General features: G+C 45.7%; 3 protein-coding genes across 4 annotated transcripts in view; all 3 read left to right on the top strand.

Annotated features, from left to right (window-relative positions):
* Positions 1 to 6,031, top strand: part of LOC126524590 (3 beta-hydroxysteroid dehydrogenase/Delta 5-->4-isomerase type 2-like) — a 28,840-nt gene extending 22,809 nt beyond the window's left edge. Inside the window, exon 7 of the mRNA XM_050172889.3 lies at positions 1,549 to 6,031. Within this exon, the coding sequence (XP_050028846.1) occupies positions 1,549 to 1,968 (420 nt within the window). The 3' untranslated portion in view covers positions 1,969 to 6,031. The remainder of the gene's footprint in view (positions 1 to 1,548) is intronic.
* A 3,720-nt stretch (positions 6,032 to 9,751) lies between these two features.
* Positions 9,752 to 10,527, top strand: LSm1 (U6 snRNA-associated Sm-like protein LSm1). Its single transcript, XM_050172900.3, has one exon. It carries the CDS (start codon positions 9,916 to 9,918, stop codon positions 10,321 to 10,323), a length of 408 nt encoding a protein of 135 aa, XP_050028857.1. The 5' UTR covers positions 9,752 to 9,915; the 3' UTR covers positions 10,324 to 10,527.
* A 48-nt stretch (positions 10,528 to 10,575) lies between these two features.
* The window catches only part of LOC126524591 (clathrin heavy chain 1-like), a 37,549-nt gene continuing 27,842 nt past the window's right edge, over positions 10,576 to 20,282 (top strand). For both annotated transcript variants that reach the window (XM_050172892.2, XM_055067386.1), the window contains exons 1-3: positions 10,576 to 11,067; positions 11,227 to 11,327; positions 12,176 to 12,306. In XM_050172892.2, the coding sequence (XP_050028849.1) occupies positions 10,990 to 11,067; positions 11,227 to 11,327; positions 12,176 to 12,306 (310 nt within the window). In that variant the 5' untranslated portion in view covers positions 10,576 to 10,989. The remainder of the gene's footprint in view (positions 11,068 to 11,226; positions 11,328 to 12,175; positions 12,307 to 20,282) is intronic.

The following is a 20,282-nucleotide window of genomic DNA, read 5'->3' as shown; positions in this document are numbered from 1 at the left end:
GTTTTCAGTCAAGCCTATGGCCTGCTTAAAAGCTTTGCTTATGTGCATATTGATTTTATCCTTTTCTACCTTGTAGTACCAGTTGAAGTACGCAGCCACGTAAATGATGCGGCTTATAGCAAAAGTGTGAATTAGCCTAACAATGCTAGCCTCCTTCATTCCCTGATTCTTGTTCGAGATTCTCCTGATCAGCCTAATGGCATTAGTGACCTTGGTCACAAGCTTTCTAAGAGTTTCACCATTTAGTTCCCTTTGACTCAGTGTTGAGTACCAGGACCCTAATTTGTTTCACGATGGAGATGGCCCCGCCATTCTTTATACGAATCTGTATCTCCTCGTACTCTCGCTCCTTGATGTATCCCTTGGGTGGCCTGCCCTTGAGGGTGGGTGTGTAAAGGAGAAGCTCTGATTTCTCTGGGGAGCATTCAAGCCCCGTGCCTGTAAGGTACTCCTCCACTTTATCTACTGCTTCCTGTAATTGGTTCTATCTCTCCATCACTGCCTTGCGAGATCCATATGGTAATATCATTCGCGTATAAGGAGTGATTGATTCCTTCAATGTCCTCGAGCTTTTCCTATAATCCTATCATAATGAGGTTAAAGAGCATGGGCGATGTCATGGAGCCCTGAGGCGTACCCGAACTGCCCATGTCCCTCAGCTCGGACTTGAGTTCCCCCAGGGCAGCTTTCCTATTCGTTAGGAAGTCTTGGATGTAATTGTACACCCTTTCTTCTAGATTTAGGTTGCTGAATCGACTGAGTATGGCCGAATGTGCTGCTTTATCAAATGCTTTCTTGAGATCCAACCCTAATATAGCTTTGGTGGATCTCACTTTACTGTCTAGTACTTGCTGCTTGTTTTGCAGCATAACGTCCCGAGTAGAGAGTCCAGCCCGAAAGCCCAACATAGTGTTTGGATATATTTCGTTTTCTTCCTGGTAATTGTTTCCGGGTAACCAGCTAATTTGGCAGAATGATCACTGCAGCCAACATTGGCCATTTCAGTTGCAGAGTCAAAAAGACGGTCGGGCCAGTTCTTTTTGATAGCCTCAACTCTGCTTTGTCTACTGCCACTGCAGTCAGATGACAAATGCAGGCAATGAAGCATATATACGTTTAATTGCATGACAGTATCAATGCTGGCCAGTGTAGTTGGCATTGGTAGGCCAGTGCTAACTCAGTTTAAGTTTGCACATAGAGGGGCGAGGACACCCCTCCCCAGAAGGGAGTGGGGGCACAGATTTGACTCATGGCATACAATCTTCTGAAGAACTCGCAGATGACTGTGACTATGAAAGATGGGAACATTCTTATCTGCAATGATGGTTAAGGGTGCTCATTAATGAGCACAAATTAGCTATTCCTCAATTTTTTAAAATGTAGTATTCTGAAATGGCTGCATTTCTTGAGGTGCGTAGATATTTTTCAGATTGAGCTAGCATGAGCCAACAAAACTGTTGATGGGGGGTTCTTATCTATCCAGTAAACAACCACCTAGCTTGTTCCGCAACCTCATTTCCTTCTGTTTTGTTTTCACTGCAACAACAGGTGACATACGTGGGAAATGCTGCCCTGGCACACTTGCGGGCCATGGAGAAGCTGGCCATCGACGAGTCAGTGGCGGGCGAGGTGTTCTACGTGACAGACGACACGCCCCTCGAGGACATCTACGAGTTCCTGCGGCCGTTCGTCGAGTGCCAGGGCTGCCGGCTGTCGGACTACACGGTCCCCTACCTGCTGGCCATCCTGGTGCTCATGCTGCTGGCACTGGTGCTGCGGCTGATTCGACCCCTGTACCGGCCACGCTTTTACGTGCCTCCGCCCTCGGCCGTCACCTACATATGCACCTCGCTCTTCTTCAACCGCACCAAGGCCACGCTGCGGCTCAACTACTACCCGAACGTGACGCCTGACGAGGCTGTCCAGCGGTCTGTCTCCTATTACAAGTCCCTCCAGTTTCCGGGATGATGGCATTGTCTCGTCGTTGCCAATGCTGCCCTTGCCTCTGTGGGCACTGCACCACGCCACACTCTAGAGGTCCCTGTTAAGCTTGTGGGAGTGCTCACTGGTCGTTCCCAAGAGTTCCTAGGGGGCAGTTTGGGGAAGTACTAACGTGATAAGAGTTGCGGGCAACCACTGCTGATAGTATTTTCAGGCTCATTCCCTTCTTGTTTGCATCCGAAATTGTCATTTTAATGTGTGGTGATTAGCTGGAACCATGTAATGTGCATATGAGACTCATAAAATATGCCACACTCAGTAAATCAAAGAGTCACATTGTCAGATACTCATAGCACGCGCATACTTGAGCTGAAGTGGCATGGCTGTGGTGGTTACAGCCACACGGCATTCAGCATCAAATACTGGCTACTTCTATATAACTGATGGACGCTTGCTTCACGGGAATAGTGTGTTCTTATACCTGGGTGACGCTTGCTTGTTAGTGCTGGTTAGCATGAGTTTCCAAAAGAGGTAGTGCTAAACCTGCTTTTCTTGCATCTTGCAAGAGTTGCAGTAGCAAGTCGCATGCTCCCACAGCACTCTGTGATGGAGCGTGCTGTCATCGCTACCACATGTAATCGCCAGCCTCGGCCAGAATCGGTGGAGGAAAGAACTGCCACCAACAGTCTGTATCTTCAAAGCCGCTAGAAAAAGAGCACACCGCTATCACCATGGCCACTCAGGCTCGGAGAAAAGCCAGGCCAACCATCGGGCGTCTCCTTCCACATATGTTGCAGCACACCACTTTTGCTCTTCGCTCGGTTGGCATGTTGTCATCCCAAAGCCCGTGAATGACTCAGTGCTTCCGAAGCCATGGTTTTGCAGGACTGTCTGCCTGGGACTCCCTCACCCTAGAAATCACCCTAGAAGTCTCTAAAAATGCCCTCATTAAGGGTACCCACTGCGCAAGCTACATTTTTTTCTAGGTGATAACCTAGACGTTTGTAAGAATATTCAGGTTGTGCATGGCTGCACGTCTAACCTCTGTAACCCTGAGTAGCATACATCTAAACTCACTTCAGTGGGAAGTATGCGCTGACATTATGGAGCTTTAGTAATATGGGATCCAAGATTAGGGGACGCTATAGGCTGAGCGTACAAAAGAACCCAAGATACAAAAGAAAACAAAAGGAGTGCGAAAGAATGCAATCGGGGCAGGAATTTGGGTACGCAAAGCCGCTTGTGGGCAGTATTTATAAAATTAGCTACTGCTGCAGTGGCCACCATAATTTACATCTGGTATGGTGAATGGTTGCACATTGTGCTGATCTGCACATGTCTGCTTTATGTCCAGCCATGCTGCAGAAGCAGTGAATAGGCCGACAATACAGCTCTCATGATGTTGCTTGAATACACCAAATGAAGTTACAACTGTAGTGAAAATACACCCGATATTCATTATAAGCATACTCGCTGATGTCATTGAAAAAAATAACAATTTCTCGATTGAGTCTAAGCGAAAGGAATCCAAGCATGATGCCTTCAATGAGACAGTTAAGGCTCTGTCAATTTTAGTGGTCTGTAGGTACCTTACCATGGTGATACGTGGCACGTAAACAGCTCGAAATTACGAATGCATTTTGTACCATTACACTATGATGGTGTGGTTGATCCAGTCGTACAGAATCTGCACGTTGGGGCAGGCCAGCCAATTTGAGCCATTGGCCCACGTATGCATGTCCAGAATGTTTCATCTCAAGTTGCTGTTGCCGAGTATTTGACATTTCTGCTACCGGAACGCATACTTCGAGCTGTAGGCATACTACTATTCGCTTCACTGTAACCAATATTATCTCTTATCTAGATTTTCCAGTTAATTCGATCCCAACTGAATTTATCAGCCAGCGCCCATGCATTTCGATGGACCCGAACGGGCATTATTTCGATTCTAAAATTGACCTTCACCAGATAATTCGAACTTGACCAGTCAGCATGCATGCATCTGATCCCTGTGGTAACACGAATAACGCTCCCTTTCGTGGCAGCATCTGTTGCAGCATAGCTTAAGGAACTGTGAATGCATTAAACACACGTCACCTCCCGTCGAAAATGCTTATTTCCAGCCAGCCCTAGGAAGGTAGTCAAGCAACAACGATAGCACGCAATGTCTGACTATGGTGTTTACCCGATTCTAAAGCGTGCCTTTTGTTTTCCTAGGAAATTGTGGCGAAAGTAGCCTGCATGGTGCAATCAGATACAAAACCAAAACCGCCCTTGTGGCATTTGTAGGCTTTACCTCATAACACAGCTGTATTGCGGCGAAGCGAACTTTAGGAACCTTGCCGCCATCCTAAAAAAATGGTTTCGCTTTTAAAGTTGGAACACGATAGTATTCAAAGATCCCTGACTGGGCTTCACATGTCCCGGCAACTGCAGGTTATGTAACTGTAATGTTTTCCTGGAAATGCTGGCGGCAAACATTATGCATGTAGGCGAGCTTTCTGGTTCTTTTGTTTTGATGGTGTTGCCAAGCGGGCCACACCACTCCTACTAAGACAAACCTCAAATGGCAGTTGGAAAAGGGGTTTGCGTTGAGTTTCCGCATAACAGAATGATGCTTTCTTGCATATTCAAATTACAATCTGACGCTATCATGTCTGTAGGTTGTGTGCAAGTAGTACTTGACAAATTTTCTGATGCATTTTACTTTGAGAAATTAACTTAGCTCAGTAACGCCTATGTGTCACGCAGAGGGCTTGCATGGTTCGGAATGATTTCCTCGGCTGCGGACGCCGTCGCCACATTTTATGCGACACAGGCCCTTAACGCTCTCGCGTTAAAATCGGGTCCGCATTAGATTTACATTTTGTTTAGGAGCTTTAATTTCATTTATGCTTTAGTTTTCTACTTAAGATGCAGATATTGGGTGCGCATTCGATTCGGCAGTGTGTTAGACACGGGCAAACACAGTCAAATGTATCAGCAAAGTGTTTTCGGGTTTTCTGCATCTTGTTTAATTTGACCAGCCAGATAATTCGATCAGTTTTGTCGGTCTTGTCAGGCTCGAATTAACTAAAGTCTCTATCCGTGCTTTTTTTTTTATATTGAGGCTTCACTGTATTCCCTCTATCGTTAGTAGCTGATGTGACTGCCAAGGAAACAAACGAATGAAGCAAAGTAGAAACTAGGTTTTAGTTCTTGTCAATTGTCCTGTTGCCATTAGTGCGGTGTTTTTATGTCGCATCTTTATCCAGTGATTACTTCTAATAACATTGTGCCCTCATATATATCATTATTTTTTTATTTTTTTAATAAGGTCTACCTCGGTGGAGTGACCAATCATGGATGGTGATTGTTTCAATGGTATTGTTGATCGCACATGTGCATTTGTATACACTCTTATGGTGGAAGCTACATATTGTTTTACATCATGCAAAGGCCAGGGTCTGTACAGATTAACTTTGTTTCAACTCCGGAAGGGGCCGGACCTCTCTGCGTGTTTCCCAATATTCAAGAAATGTGTCACACTGTTTTCACTGTGGACAGAATGGTGATGTGCCTTTATTTTTGCAACAGTCATCCATTGTTTATTGCAACTTTTGTGTACTGTCACGTTGTTAACCCACCGTGTGTCACACTAACATGGCTACATCTGGGTGATTTCTCGAGGAATATATATCCAAACGTGTTGAGTGTGTTTTCAGGGTAAAAGTTGTGATGATGCATTGGCTGATGCCGACTTTGCACAAACGATTAATGATTGCACACAGTGCAGATCAGTAAAGCTTTGAGCACATTGTCAGTGATTAAAAGTGTGTGGGACCAAGTGCAGTCAAAGCCCTTTCCATAGAAATGTAAACTGTGATTTATGGAGTTGTGCTGGTTTTTGATGTTCTTCACTCATGATTATACCTGTTCTTCTATATGGCTTTTTTTTCTACAATATTTTCTTTGGTGAGCTCTGGTCTCATACAAGTTTACAACTCTGTGCTCGTATCTCTCTGGACACTGGAGTCAATTTTTATGAACATGTGTGTGTACTGAATGGTGGAACATGTTACCTTCAATAAAAGCTATTTTTGCTAATGAATGTACCCGTATATGCCTCAACTTACTTTGTAAGTGAGTCTTTGAAAGCTATCAATGACTGGTGTGTTACGTGGGACATGAAAATTAATTTTGGAAAAACTACCTTTGTGACAGTTGCAAATAAAAAGTCCCCCTTACAATATCCATATACGATTAGTCAGAAAGAAATCAAGCGTTCCAAACATGTAAAATATCTCGGACTTGCTATTACTGATAACTTGAAGTGGGGCAAAGATATTGAGTACATTTGCAGATCTATCCAATATAAGCTTGGTTTCCTAAAAACAAAGCTATGGAATGCCACTCCTGATGTCAAACTCGTGGCATATAAAACTATAGTAAGGCCAGTACTGGAATATGCAGGTATCGTTTGCGATACCACAGTCAAATTGAAATGAGTAAATTAGAGTCCAGAGGCCAGGTTCATTTTTTCGTGCTACGACAGAAAACAATCCGTGACTGCGCTCCTTGATAGGGATGGTCTAAAACCCTTGTCTCAATGAAGAAAAATAGTGCGGCTGAAATTGCTGTTCGAGATTTATCATAAAAACTTGAAAACCGATCCAGACGTATAGCTACGACATCCAGTACGAGCATCAGTTCATACAAATCACCCTCTTGCCATTCGGTTTTGCACGCGCCAAGGGCTGACGCATTCAAATTTTCATGTCTCATTCGGGCCATTGTTGAGTAGAACAGACTCGACGCCAATGTGTTCACAGGATGCCACTCGGCTGATATGTTTCAGCAGAGGCTGGAAATGCTTTTTGTGTGAATGTGTTTGAAATGATCTCCTCCCACTCTGTAATGCTCTGTAACTCTGCAAGGGCCTAACGGTATTGGGAATAAAAATGACTAAATGCCTTATTTTATAAGTCTTTGCAGTAATTTAAGGTTTAACTGTGGCCAATGTTTAGGTGCTGTGCGTTTGTGGGCTGATACTTAAGCAAATACCAGATTTACATTTAAAGCTGGTAGCTGCCCTTGTACCCTTAGCATACACTGAAATGCTAACAGTAAATAAATGATCAGAACACCTATTATGCACAATAGTTGTAATCTTTAAACTATTACACGACTTGTAATCACTCCGTAGCCGGTTTGTAAGCGTGGAGTAGTCCACTGTGTAGTCCTGACTGTACGTTTCACTCTGATTTAAGCCACTGTGAGAAACGCAAGTGAACCTGGAAGGGAGATAATGTGTCGGAGTACCTTCAGAATTGTTTGCATTTCAACTTATGCTGATAGTACCCGTATTGATACAAACTAAAATTCCGTAGCAGGGATTCTTCAACATGAGAGTTATAGAGCGAATAGCCGAGTGTTGTTCCCATACTTGTGGCATGTCCGCAGGATCGCGATTGCAAATGACCGTGTAGCAACACCCGATCCGGATAAAGCTCGATCTGGATTGGCCCCGATCGCAATCATAAGTGTACGTGTGACACCGGTATAAATTTCCTTCTCATTATCAGGGTTCACTGTGAGTAATTGACCTAGGTAAATGAACGCCTTCACAGACTCTAGAGGCTGGCTGGCAATCCTGAACTCTTGTTCCCTTGCTTGGCTATTGATCATTATCTTTGTCTTCTGCATATTAATCTTCAACCCCACTCTTACACTCTGTCTGTTAAGGGCCTCAATCATTTGTTGTGTCTCGTCCCCATTGTTACTGAACAGGACAATATCATCTGCAAACCAGAGGTTGTTTAGGTATGCACCGTTAATCCTCACTCCTGAGCCTTCCCGTTTAATAGCTTGAATACTTCTTCCAAGCGCGCAGGGAATCGCATTGGAGAGATTGTGTCTCCTTGTCTGACCCCTTTCTTTACAGGCATCTGAATTCCTACTTTTCTTGTGGAATATTAGGGTGGCCATGGAATCGCTGTAGATATTTTCCAAGATATTTACATTAGCGTCCTGTACTCTTTGATTACGTAATGCCTCTATGATTGCTGGTATCTCTACTGGATCAAATGCCATTTCGTAATCTATGAAAGCCATCTAGAGAGGCTGATTGTACTCTGCGGATTTCTTGATTACCTGATTAATGACATGGATGTGATCCATTGTTGAGTATCCCTTCCTGAAGCCAGCCTATTCCCTTGGTTGACTAAAGTCCAGTGTTGCCCTTATTCTATTGAAAATTATATCTTGGTGAATGTTTTATATAATACAGGGAGTAAGCTAATGGGGCCTATAATTTTTCAATTCTTTATCATCTCCCTTTTTGTGGATTAGTATAATGCATGCATTCTTCCAGTTCTCTGGGACCCTTGAAGTCGATAGACCCTTCGTATAGAGAGTTGCCAGTTTTTCAAGCATTATGTCTCCTCCATCTTTAATTAAATCGACTGTTATATATAAATATATCTAGGCACTCAATACATTTTGTGTCGCAAATTTGGAACATGCCAATTCTGGAGAATTAGCCAAAAATGGGCACATGCTTTACCTAATGGCCCAAGAATGCAGTAGCCCAAATATAAGAAAAGCAGAGTACCTGTTGAACGTCATGCACTATCCCATTAAGGGGTGTACATGTGTTTTAGAGATACCTAGGAATTAAGTGCCATTTTATATATAGGTTAACTTGCAAATAAAATTTTATGTTAAATGGCCTAGGCACAACACGGACCAGTTGGCTCGAATAATTACGATAACTGTAGAGACATGGTCTGATTTTGCTGTCTGTTGGCAGGTAAGACTTCCGAATAACAATATATACTTATATATATATATATATATATATATATATATATATATATATATATATATATATATATATATATATATATATATATATATATATATATATATAATAGCAGCGCAGACCAACAAATGTAACTCAGAACATTCCTAGCTTTTATTTTGGTTTCCGAGCACGCTGCTTCGCACATTGGCACAAATGCGCAAACTGTTTCACGGAGAAGGAAATGAAAAGAAAGAAAAATATATTGTTGCAACAATCTTTCTTTTTGAAGTTGATAGAACAAGAACAGAGGTCACTTGAGCTTTACTAGCTACTTGTAACTAGTAAAGCTCAAGTAGCTAGCTAGCTACTTGAGCTCAAGTAGCTAGCTGTAGGTCACATTTCTACAGTAGCTGTTCAGTAATCAGTTTTATTGTATTACTTGCGTGACAACGTACGCAGTGGCTCAAAGGACGGCGAGTAGCCTGAAATATTAAACCGACAACATTGGACCAGTTTTTGACCCGTGATACGTTTGCTAAATTATAGCAACTACGCCTCTATAAGTTTTGTAGTTGTTCAGAAAATATATTTATTTTCACTGTGCATGCAACTTCAGCAACGATTAACCAGCAGACAAATGCGGGCCCGTAAACGTAAGAGTGTGTTTCTATCTTATCGCGACCGCCACATTACTCGTCCTTGTGTCTTTTAGTTAGCACACTACCATAATTAGAATGAACGACTAGGGTAGAGAATGTTCGAACTTTTGCTTAAACTTAGTACTTGTCTTTGTAGTGTTTAATGCCGCCTGCTTCAAAGTTCGCGGCTGCGAGGTTGTCACAAAAGGAGAAATGGAAGGAAAAGATTTCTGCATGATTTCTCTCTCTGAAACAAACCTTTTCCAGCAATATATAAACACAGCGACATAACCTAACTAAAAGATGAAGCTAATAGGATCAAATCCACAATTCGCGAGTTCGAGAAGCGAAGGCAGTTAACTCAATTTGTGCTCAATCGCGCCTTTTGGCAGCCGTAAACAACACGTGATCGCACGTTTCTCCGCACGGAGCGCCGGTCGATGACCACGGAAGTGTGGTCATAGTTTAGTATTTTCTCGGTTTAAGGCATCTTTCGGTTCTCATGTGATGCGAGGACTGCGGTGTGGACAGTCGTAAGCAAACTACAAGGCAATGACGCTCTTCTACTTGCCCGGTACGGCGAGCCTCCTCGAGGAGCTCGACAAGAAGCTTCTCGTGTTTCTCCGCGACGGACGCACCCTGATCGGCTACTTACGGAGCATCGACCAGTTCGCCAACTTGGTCCTGCACCAGACCATCGAGAGGATACACGTGGGCAAGCAGTACGGCGACATTCCTCGGGGCATCTTCGTCATTCGCGGCGACAACGTCGTGCTGCTGGGCGAGATCGACGAAGACAAGGAGAAGGACGCCGACCTCGAAGAAGTGAGCGTCGAGGACATACTCGAGGTGCAGCGCATCGAAGCGGACGCCAAGCAGGAGCTCGAGAAGCAGAGGGCGAAGGCAATGAAGGACAGGGGAATGCACTACCACCAGGAGATTACTCACGACGATTACTGACGACCCCTACGTGCGCGCTCGCTGGTCGCGAGTGCGTTTGTGCGTGCATTCCTAGTGAATTTACTGGCGTTGAAAACGTTCCGTTGCCATGTATGGACAAGGACACGCTTGTTTCTCATTTTTAATACTCACGAACGAAAGCAAGTTCGTGGTTAAACAAGGCGCGATTGTTTCGTTTATGTGAATAAAGATTTCATTCAGTCACGGCTGGCTTGCTGTACGTGATTGACAGGGTGTGCTGCGAATATTTATTTCGTGGCCGACACCTTGTCAGTAGATATCTCTTGCTTCTCGTAAAGAGTCTAAAAGCCCAAACGCATGTTAGCTCGATAGATAGGGAACGAATTGTTATCTGCTCCCCTGCTTTTGTAGCAGATCGCACGATGACAGTTGCCAAGTGGTTGGGACGACGATACATGTCGCCATGGCCATCGTCATCAGCATCACCGCCGGCCCGAGAAGTTTATGCGGATGTTTGCGTGCGCCCCGGATCCCGTTGCTTGAAGCGCTGCACGTTGTGTAGGGTGTCCCGCTGGCGGCAACGCCGCGGTTCGCGTTGACATAACACGCTAATCGATGCCCCCATGTTCATGTACCGGCCTCCTCGCGACAAACTGTCATTCGTTGCCAAACGCGACGACTTCTGTCCGATGACAGCGGCTGACGATGTCCGCCGTCAGGAAAAAGTCGACCGCCGACCCGAAAAGCGTTACCCCTTCACTCTGCGTGACAGAACTTGTCCAGGTAATTCTCAACTGCCTCCCCGAGCTCTGCAATTAGCAGAAAACTGTCTTGGTCCCCTTGGCGGGCCAAAAGAGTCGGCGTGTCCGGACTAGCGCGCTGTTTATCAGCGACGCCGCGGCACCAGATCTGACAGCTGCGTTCTCTCCTCTCGCGTTTCAGCTGACTCAGCTGGGCATTCCGCTGGAGCACGTCACATGGCCGCGTGTCACGGTCACCCCGAGCCAGTGGCTCTGCATTCGCCACACCATGACCTGCCGAAAGTGAGTTTACGGTCGCGCTTTGCCCGCGGAAGCTCGCGAGCGTGGCATCTGTCGGGGGCTCGCGCTGCAGCTCCACGCGCCCCGGTGCGCACGTTCTCGCTGTGTCAGGCACCTGGAATACGTTCACAAGCTCTGTCTGCTGAAAAGACCGAAAGCTGCACACTAACTGAAACACGAGAGCGGCAGGTCTATGCTGGGACCCATCGCCTATGCTCCCTCACGCATGCGGGTACACTCACGCGCTGAAATAGGACATCTTGGATTAGTTCGACATCGAGGAATGTGCCCACATCAAAAATACGTCCTCAAGGGTCAAAGAATTTGCATGGTTGCCACTATCTTTGCCGATATAGCAGCAGTGTTTAAAGGAAACTTCACTTTTGCGTGGTACGCAGTGGTATTCAAGCGACCCAAGGAGAGACAGAAGTATCTTCAGCCTTGCAATTTGTCATCTTACACTACTTTAGTCCCTGTGACATGCATACATGACACAGGTTTGGAATTTCTTCGACTTACCTTCAAGGCTACATGGTGCACATCTTTCACATAAAAACAATTTTGGAGTGGCACAGAGACTGTGGAACTTTCGTAGAGAAAACAAAGCCACAAACTGTGAATATTTAGATCTTTAGAATAATGTGTAGGTGTCAGATAAGGCTTTGGAAACCATGTTTGTATGTAGCTGCCTGAATCCTGATCTTATCACCCTTCTTCAAGAGCAGTGACATGTTTCCTAAGCTATAGTGTGCAAATTTGTATGTTGATCGGAAGCAGGAAAATGGCTTGTCAGAGGCAGTTCAAACTGACTGGCACAAGGGGCGTGACAGTTTATATGTCATTTGCTGCAGTGCTTCCAGCAGCGCCGACAGGTGCTCAGTGGTGACCGTGTTCAACCCACAGCGGTCTGCGCCGCAAACTTACAAGGTCGAGGCACGCTGTGCCAAGCTGAATCCAGACAAGCCCCTTTTAGCCATCACAGGTAAGAAATACATCATTGCAGTTAGTGACTATGGGCATTTATTTAGCTGTAGTATCATTGAAGGAATGTTCACAGCTGTGCTCAGAGATGATTCATGGGGTGTTGGAGAAAATCTGATGAAGTGGTTAAAGGAGACAAATCAAGGCAAGAGAATGCCAGGGCATCATGCGGTGCTGTGAAGGAAGCAGATGGGCACAGATGACAAATGGAGTAAGCGCCAGAACATTGCTTATTAAAGGAGTGCAGACACCAGATTCTCCGGTGATATTTTTCATACTCTTCTATAACAATAAAGTCCGGCACATGCATGATCGTGTGCCTAGTAATTCAATATGATTTTCATCACGCAGTTCCACATTTCATAATTCCCACCAGCAGGGTTGGATAGCCTGTGGGCCTCTTTGACTATGCAGTCCCGGATTATCCCCAAATTGTCGGCAGCTTTCGGTCAGACTATCCCTGACAGAATGGCATGTCACAGGCATGTGATTCAGCTATCGGGGACTGTATCCCGTATCTGAACAACGTACCTGAACAGCAATCAGTGAGGGTCTAATTGCATACCACCCCAGCTATCGGTGTGAAATAGCCACATGCAATATGGTACGCTTGCTCGCACAACAGTTTCACTGACCTGAAAAGCAAAATCCACCTGTTTACTACACATATAGCAATGAGCATGACACATTTAGGAAATGTATCAAGAAAAGCAAGTATGTGCGCCTGATTGCTGTCCTTGTCTCTTAAATAAAGACAAAGACTAAAGCTGCAGCAATTACATGGCTCATGAAAAGCTTGCATGATGGCACACAAAGCACCAATGTAACAGATGCGATAGCTGAGTGCACGATATTTGCCATCTGGAACGCGCAAAGCATGCAGAAGCACATGGCATCTTTTACAACATGGTGGCAAATGTCTTGCACATCTTTTTCAGACAGCTGTCGTCTGCTAGCTGCTTGTGCTTGTCCAAGCAAAAATCTGCTGGCAGCTCCAAGAGTCTGCGGGCACTCCAAGACATCCGGTCCATGAAAAAAATGAACACGTTTCTGACAACTCTTGAACTAGTGGGCGGAGCTTCCGAAGCTGTCCGAGCAAAATCGAATGTGGCACAGCAGTCCCAAGCAGTCTGGGGCTGTCAGGGACTGGTAATCGAAGAGGCTGTTTGTGGAGTAAATTATGAGTAAATGATGGAGTAAACGTAAATTATGAGCGACCGAGGTCACAGAGTTCTGGTGAACCACCACAGTGTTGACGAAAGCATTTGCGTCTCCCGGCCGTGTTTCAGCAAATGCACATGCAGCCGCTCTGAAAATGTGCTGGCACCATTGTCTTTAACGTCGCACTATTTTGGTCTCAACAATGACGTTGTCATGATGGCTGTCACAATGACTTCGTAGAAGGGAGCCACATTTAGTTTGTAGGCTTTAAAATTGAAATAAATTACCTTTTATCCGTCTGCTGTCAGCCATACTTTCTGAAAGCATTCCTCGTAAGCATGGAAAGCTTGCATTGTTGTCAATTCAGCCTCTAAATTTTGTACGTACACTCCTTTAATGCTTTATGGCTTATATATGCACATGATCTGATGTTATAGCTATCAGTGACTGTGATCATTGCTTTACATGACACCAGTGGTTATGACACTGGCTCTCCATCAGAATCCAGCGACATAGACGTAAAAATTCATGTTGCACTTTCACAAACATGACAGCAGTTTGGACCAGTATAATCTAAAGAAGGGAAGCGGACAGACTAGAAGCAGACAGGAGGAGCGCTCATGCTAATGATCATGTTACTGTACCAACTCGCGCAACTTTCTATCTTTTTGCACCTCACAGAAGTTCCTCATCGACGCAGGAGCCCATCAGCGGCATGCACGGATTGTACTATAAATCGATGCAGTACTTGCAAGTTGTTAATGGCTTTCGCATACGTGTCTACAGGCAGCGTTTGCTGATGTTGAACCTGGGCCTCCGCTGACCTTTTCATTGGATCTTCCTGGAAGCTGACGTAGGATGCACGATGATCGGTGCTGACTTCCTTACAGCCCATGGCCTCCTTGTCAATATACGACAGCGTCGTCTCCTCGACCCCAAGACATCTTTTTCCATTCAGGGCATTACTTTGTCGGCAACTATCACTTGCATGCCTTCCTGCACTTTAGTTGTCGATAGTCCTATCACCACTTTGCTGCGCCAGTTTCCAGAATTGACTGCCCCACCTGACTTGAAGCAGTCTGTTCACCATGAGGTGGTACACCACTACATCACCGCTATAGACCCTCCCATGTTCTCTTACCCTCGTCACCTGGCCCCCGACAACCTTAATGTTGCCCATGCAACATTAAGATTGTTTGGCCATCTTCCAGCAACTGGGCATCTCCTCTGCACATGGTACTTGACCTGAGCAAATGCTGTCAAAATTGAACGCATCACGGCGATGTGCTGTGGAAATTTCAAGGCAGCGTGGTGACTTGTCTTTTGTATTTGTGTATTTTCTCGCTTACTTTTAGCCTCCTTTTCACAGTAACAGTAGCTTTTTTTAAAGACAAGATCTTCCTTGGCGACTTCAGATGGATTTAGGGTCGCTGTGATCTGGGTATTTGGGCACTTTTATCTCGTCAAATTATACCACTTGAGGCCTTCTAGTGAACACAAGACAACGAAAAAGGTGGGAAAGTGAAGCTTGGAACGGCCCATCATGGTAGCTTAGCAGCTATGGTGTTGCGCTGCTAAGCATGAGGTTGCGGGATCAAATTCCGACCACGGCGGGTCGTTTCAATGGGGGCAAAACGCAAAAATGCCTGTGTCCCATACATTGTGGGCACGTTAAAGATCCCCAAGTGGTCAAAATTAATCCAGAGTCCCCCACTACGGCGTGCCTCATAATTCGTGATTTTGGCACTTAAAACACCATAATTCATTCAAGTCATTCGAGGCTTGGAATGAAAAGTTAATGTAGAGCTATTTACAGAGCAGTAATAATGCATAATAAGGAGTAGTAATAAGGCCTCTTCCAGCGGAGACTGCTGGGAGAGGCCTTCATTCTGCAGTGGACGTAAAAATAAGCTTATGATTATGAATAATGTATAATTAGTGCAAAAAGGTCGAAGTGAAACACAGATGCACTTATTTAAACTGCACGCATCTAAAACCAGAACCAGAAGTATGGCTTTACTCAACGAAAAACATGGGCCGATCCCGGAGATAGTGCAGCCTAAACATCAAACCACATACAACACTAATGAACCCAAGAGGACCTTGTCTTTCTTCAATAACAGCAGTTGACTTGCTTTTTTTTTTTTACAGAAGGGCATTATAGATGGGTAGTACAGCTCAGATGATTTTTTTATTTATGTCTCCTTACACAATATATTCCAACTTCTTTTTTTTTTTTGCAGGCTGTATTTATGAATTGTTTTGAACTGTGCTTGTCTTTTTTATGTATTGGTCAATTTGCAAAATGTACTCATCTCATTTCCCACTTGACCTTCTCCCTGTTGGTTTGTGCGTGGCACAAAATAAAAAAAAGAAGAAGTTCAGCAGCATGTTACACTCCTGTAACACAGGAAGGTGAAAGTCTGCTGCACACATGGTAATGCATTAAGTTATGCAATCAGAGGGGTCAGACTTCATCCAAGACGTAACAAGTCACAGTGTGAAGTAAACATTTGGCACTGTAGGTCAACCTCCTCAGCGACACATGTGAGCACCTAATGCACTACCTAAGTGAGTGAGTACAAACTTTATTGAATATGAATAGCAATAAATATAAATAATATAAATATAAATTTATAATATAAAGAAGAATATAAATATAAAAGTAAGGCACGATGGTTGGGCCCCCTATTCCAGGACCTGTAAGAGTTGGAGGATAATCCCACCGCTGGCAAACAGTTGTACGAGTTGGGGTCGGGCATGAAATAGGTGGTAGGTGGCCCATGCTGTCGTCCAATTCACTCATGCTTATGACATGGTTGTAGGGAGGAACTTCCTCTCATCGAGAACTAGGAGTACGGGATTTAATTACAATATTTATGTTATGACAGGAGGTACATTTCAACAGTCAAGCATGACTCCCAAATGGAACCCGAAAAACGAAGCACGCGAGCACACTGAGCAGCCGAAAAAAACTGCTGCTTAAAAACCCTTGGTCCCCCCTAGATCCCTAGGTGAGGGAAAACTGCCGTTCAACCTCCGTCCAAACGGACCGTCCAAAGTCTTCGTTGGAGGCGTAGTCGGCCCGCCTTTGAGGGGGAGGGCTTGCACTCTCACACCTGCACTTTGGATTCACAGGACACACCGAGGTGAGCGGGTCCTCATAGACATGGGTTGTCACGCTTGACCCCAGCCGGCGCCTCTTGATTGCAGAGCGGACTCCTCAGGTAGCCGCCGCGATTGTCAGCAGACTGTGACGAATTCTAGGGCCCATGAAAATGTGCTGCAAAACAGCCTTTTCCAGGCGTGCTCTTGCTCCAAGTAGACCGTGAAGACGACAGCTAATCATGTAACAATACTCGGTCCGCTGAGCGTGGCTAGCCTTGCTGGTGTCGCCGACTCTCCGAAGGAGGCGCATGGTTGATTAGCTTTGCTGTGGTCGCCAGTTCCCCGAAGGAGGCGCATGGTCGCTGGCGTCGCCGGTTCTCCGAAGACACGCATTGTTGGCTCTCCAAAGCCACTCGTCGCAGTGGGCTGGGAAGGGTTCGAAGATCGCTACCCCCACATTACGATCGAAACAGCTGCGGGGGGCCGGAAAAGGTTTGCAGATCAGTATCCCTGCAGGCCAATCATAACAGGCCCCAGCGGCACGAGCGGCTCGCTTGGCTTGGTCCAGAAGAGCCAATTGGCTCTCCCGACCCTCCTCTGCATGCCATGCCTCCCACTGCCTATTCCTCATTAGTGGATGTCGGTGTAATATAGGGCTGCCTATGTGCGAAGGCCTCCTGGGGCACTCCCATATGATGTGTTTTAGTGTGGATGTGTCTGTGCACCACGGGCACTCGTCAGTGAACCTCGTGGGGTGTATTCTGTGTAGATGGTGCAGGTTGGAGTATGTGTTCGTCTGAATACGATGCCGGACCCTCTCCTGTTTGCTGTTTAAATCGAAGTGAGGATCTCCAAAACTTCTCCGCTCCTGCCTTTGCTGTAGGAGGATGTCACGAGTATTCGGTGGAAGGTTGTCGCTAGGCCATGCCGTTGCTCGGACGTTTAATCCTCGAGCAATACGGTCTGCCCTCGCGTTTCCTGCCAGTCCCTCGTGTGCCAGGCACCATATGGTAGTGTGGTACCCTTCTAGTTGATTGCCTAAAACTTTGAGTATTGATTAGGGTGCCGTTCCATTTAGAAACAGTGGCAAGCCGCTTGCGAGTCGGATAATATGACAGCCGAATTGGTTTGGCGCTCGCTGTCCTGAATGGCCAAAGCGATGGCTGCAGCCTCTGCCACACATGCCGAGGTGGTTTTGAACGATGCCGTCGTTATGTTGTTCTTACATGTAGAGACTATGGTGAAGTTGTCTGAGCTGGTTCGACTGGCATCCGTATAATACACTCCTGGTCCCATGCCAAAACGTTTGTGAAGAGTCTTTATCCTTGCTCTGTATCGTCCGGGATGATACTTGGGGTGCATGTTTTTGGGAACTGGGGCCACTGTGATGTGCGATCGAACATTGCGGTCTATCTGTGCCGTTTCCTCTCCGCAGTACTGGGGTCTCAGGGGAAAGCCTAACCTCGCCAATACTTCCCTTCCTTGAGTTGAAGAACAAAGTCGTTCTTTCTGAGCATATAACGTCGTGCCTGCATACTCATCAAAAGTGTTGTGCAGACCCAGTCCTTCGTATCTCTCTGTGCTAACGCATTCGAGGAGACCAAGGGCGGCTTTGAAGCCTTTTCTTATTATTGTGTTTGCCCGTGTGATTTCTTGGTTTGTCAAGGCCTGATACAGAAGGCGTATGTAATGCAGCTTATTACGAGCACGTGAACCAGGCTGTTGGTCTCTCCCTCACTTAGGCCGTCTCTGCTTCTTGCCACCTCCGTATCATCCTGGCCACGTTTCCTGTGAGCCCTTTAGTTTTTGAAGGGTGTGGGATGTTCCAGCATTCTGCTGTATCCACATCCCCAATATTCTGAGTGTCTCCACTTCACGAATCGGCACCCCATCAAGAGTCAGAATGATTGGCACCCAGTCCTTTCTTGCGTATTTCGCACGCACCCGAATGAATCCTGGTTTTTTGGGTGCGCATGCCATGTCCTCCGCCCTTGCGTATTCCATGACTGCGTCTATAGCCTTTTGAATAGTTTCTTGCTTGTCCCCATAGGACCCCTGGTGAGCCAAGAACGTGATGTCATCGGCATATATCGCACAGCCGAGATTCGGGTATTCATCTAGCTCCAGGGCTAGCTTTCTCATCCCCACATTAAACAGCAGTGGAAAGAGTATAGCTTCCTGAGGGGTGCCTCTGTCTGGACAATTGAATGTGTCGGACCTCGTGGAGCCTAATCCGATTGTGGCCGTGCGGTCACTGAGGAACGAGCACACGTAGTTATAAATTCGTGTTCCGCAGTTCACCGCTTCCAGTCCCTCCAGAATAGTGTGATGGGAGATGCTGTCGAAGGCCTTTTTGATATCCAATATCAGTACAAATTTGTTGTCCGACTGTCTGTTGGGGTGCAGGACCTTGTACTTTAGTAGTAGAAAAACGTCCTGTGCTGATATGTAGGGTCGAAAACTGAACATGTTGGAGGGGAACATGTTGTTTAGTTGTAGGTGGTTCGAGAGCCGGACCTGCACAACATTTTCTAAGAGTTTTCTTGCTCACATTAGGGAGATGGGTCGAAGGTTGTTGATGTTATGAGGCTTACCGGGTTTAGGAATGAGAATAATTTTCGCTTCCTTCCATTCTTTTGGAAGGACACCGTCCTCTTGTCCAGAATGTGTTGTTAAAGAATTTGGTCAAGCTCTCAGGTGTGTCGTCACTTAGATTGCGAATCATTGCGTTCGTGACCTGATCGTGTTTTTCCTGAAGGAGTGTGCCGCTGCATAAACCTCATCAAAGGTTATGGGGGCGTCTAGTTCCGGTTGGTCCTGACCTTCGTAAACTAGTGCCCGGTCGGAACAGTTCCTACGTATATCTGTTTAATTTTGTCTATCATGTCGGCTTTCCGACCTTCAAACTCATTTTCCAGCAGCTTGAGTGTGCGATTTGCGACTGTTTTTGTTCCTCCCGGGTCAATCATACTTCGAAAAATGCACCATGTTGTCTTTGTAGTCAACGTGCCCCGAAGCAAGTCGCTGAACTGACGCCAATTGCTGTCGCTTAACTTTTGTGTGTATTCGTTAGCTTCCTGCGCTAGCTGAGCTATCCGTATCCTGAGTTTGTGATTAAGCTTCTGCCTTTTCCATCGTTTTGTGAGGCCTCTCCAGGCTTCCCAGAGATGCAAGAGGTGACGGTCCATGGCTGGAGCCTCTGTTGTTGTTTCAATTGTTTTTGTGACCCCAGCATGAATAACTCTAATCCACTCGGCCCATTCTCGTACGTCTGTTACGCCGTCGATCATTTTCTGTTTTTCACGAAATTTGGTCCAGTCGGATAGCCTTGCCTTGCCGATAGCTCTTCGAATCCTGGCTGCATTAACCTATATGCTTAAAATATAGTGATCGTATCCTAGGTTTTCCCCAAGGTTCGTCCATCGCATCTCACTTTCGTTGTTGGTGAACATTCCCGATTCGTGTTGGGAGATCCGGTTGTGTTAGCTGGAAAAGTCCGTAGCGCTCTACGACATCTGCTAACAAGATGCCCTTGGGATTGTCTCTACTGTAGCCCTAGTTTGAGTGTTAATGTCTCCTAACAATATTAATTTGTCCCTACCTTGAGCGAATCGCATCGCGGTGGCTGCCATGTTTTCAAAATCCACCTGTTTTTCTCTGGGAGAACTATAAACGTTGACAATAATTGTTTTAGGTTTGCCCCTTTTC

Source organism: Dermacentor andersoni, chromosome 3 (assembly GCF_023375885.2).
Source record: "Dermacentor andersoni chromosome 3, qqDerAnde1_hic_scaffold, whole genome shotgun sequence".
In the NCBI taxonomy this organism is placed as follows: Eukaryota; Metazoa; Arthropoda; class Arachnida; order Ixodida; family Ixodidae; genus Dermacentor; species Dermacentor andersoni.
The sequence above is the reverse complement of the archived record's forward strand: the minus strand, read 5'-3'. Positions and strand labels throughout refer to the sequence as shown.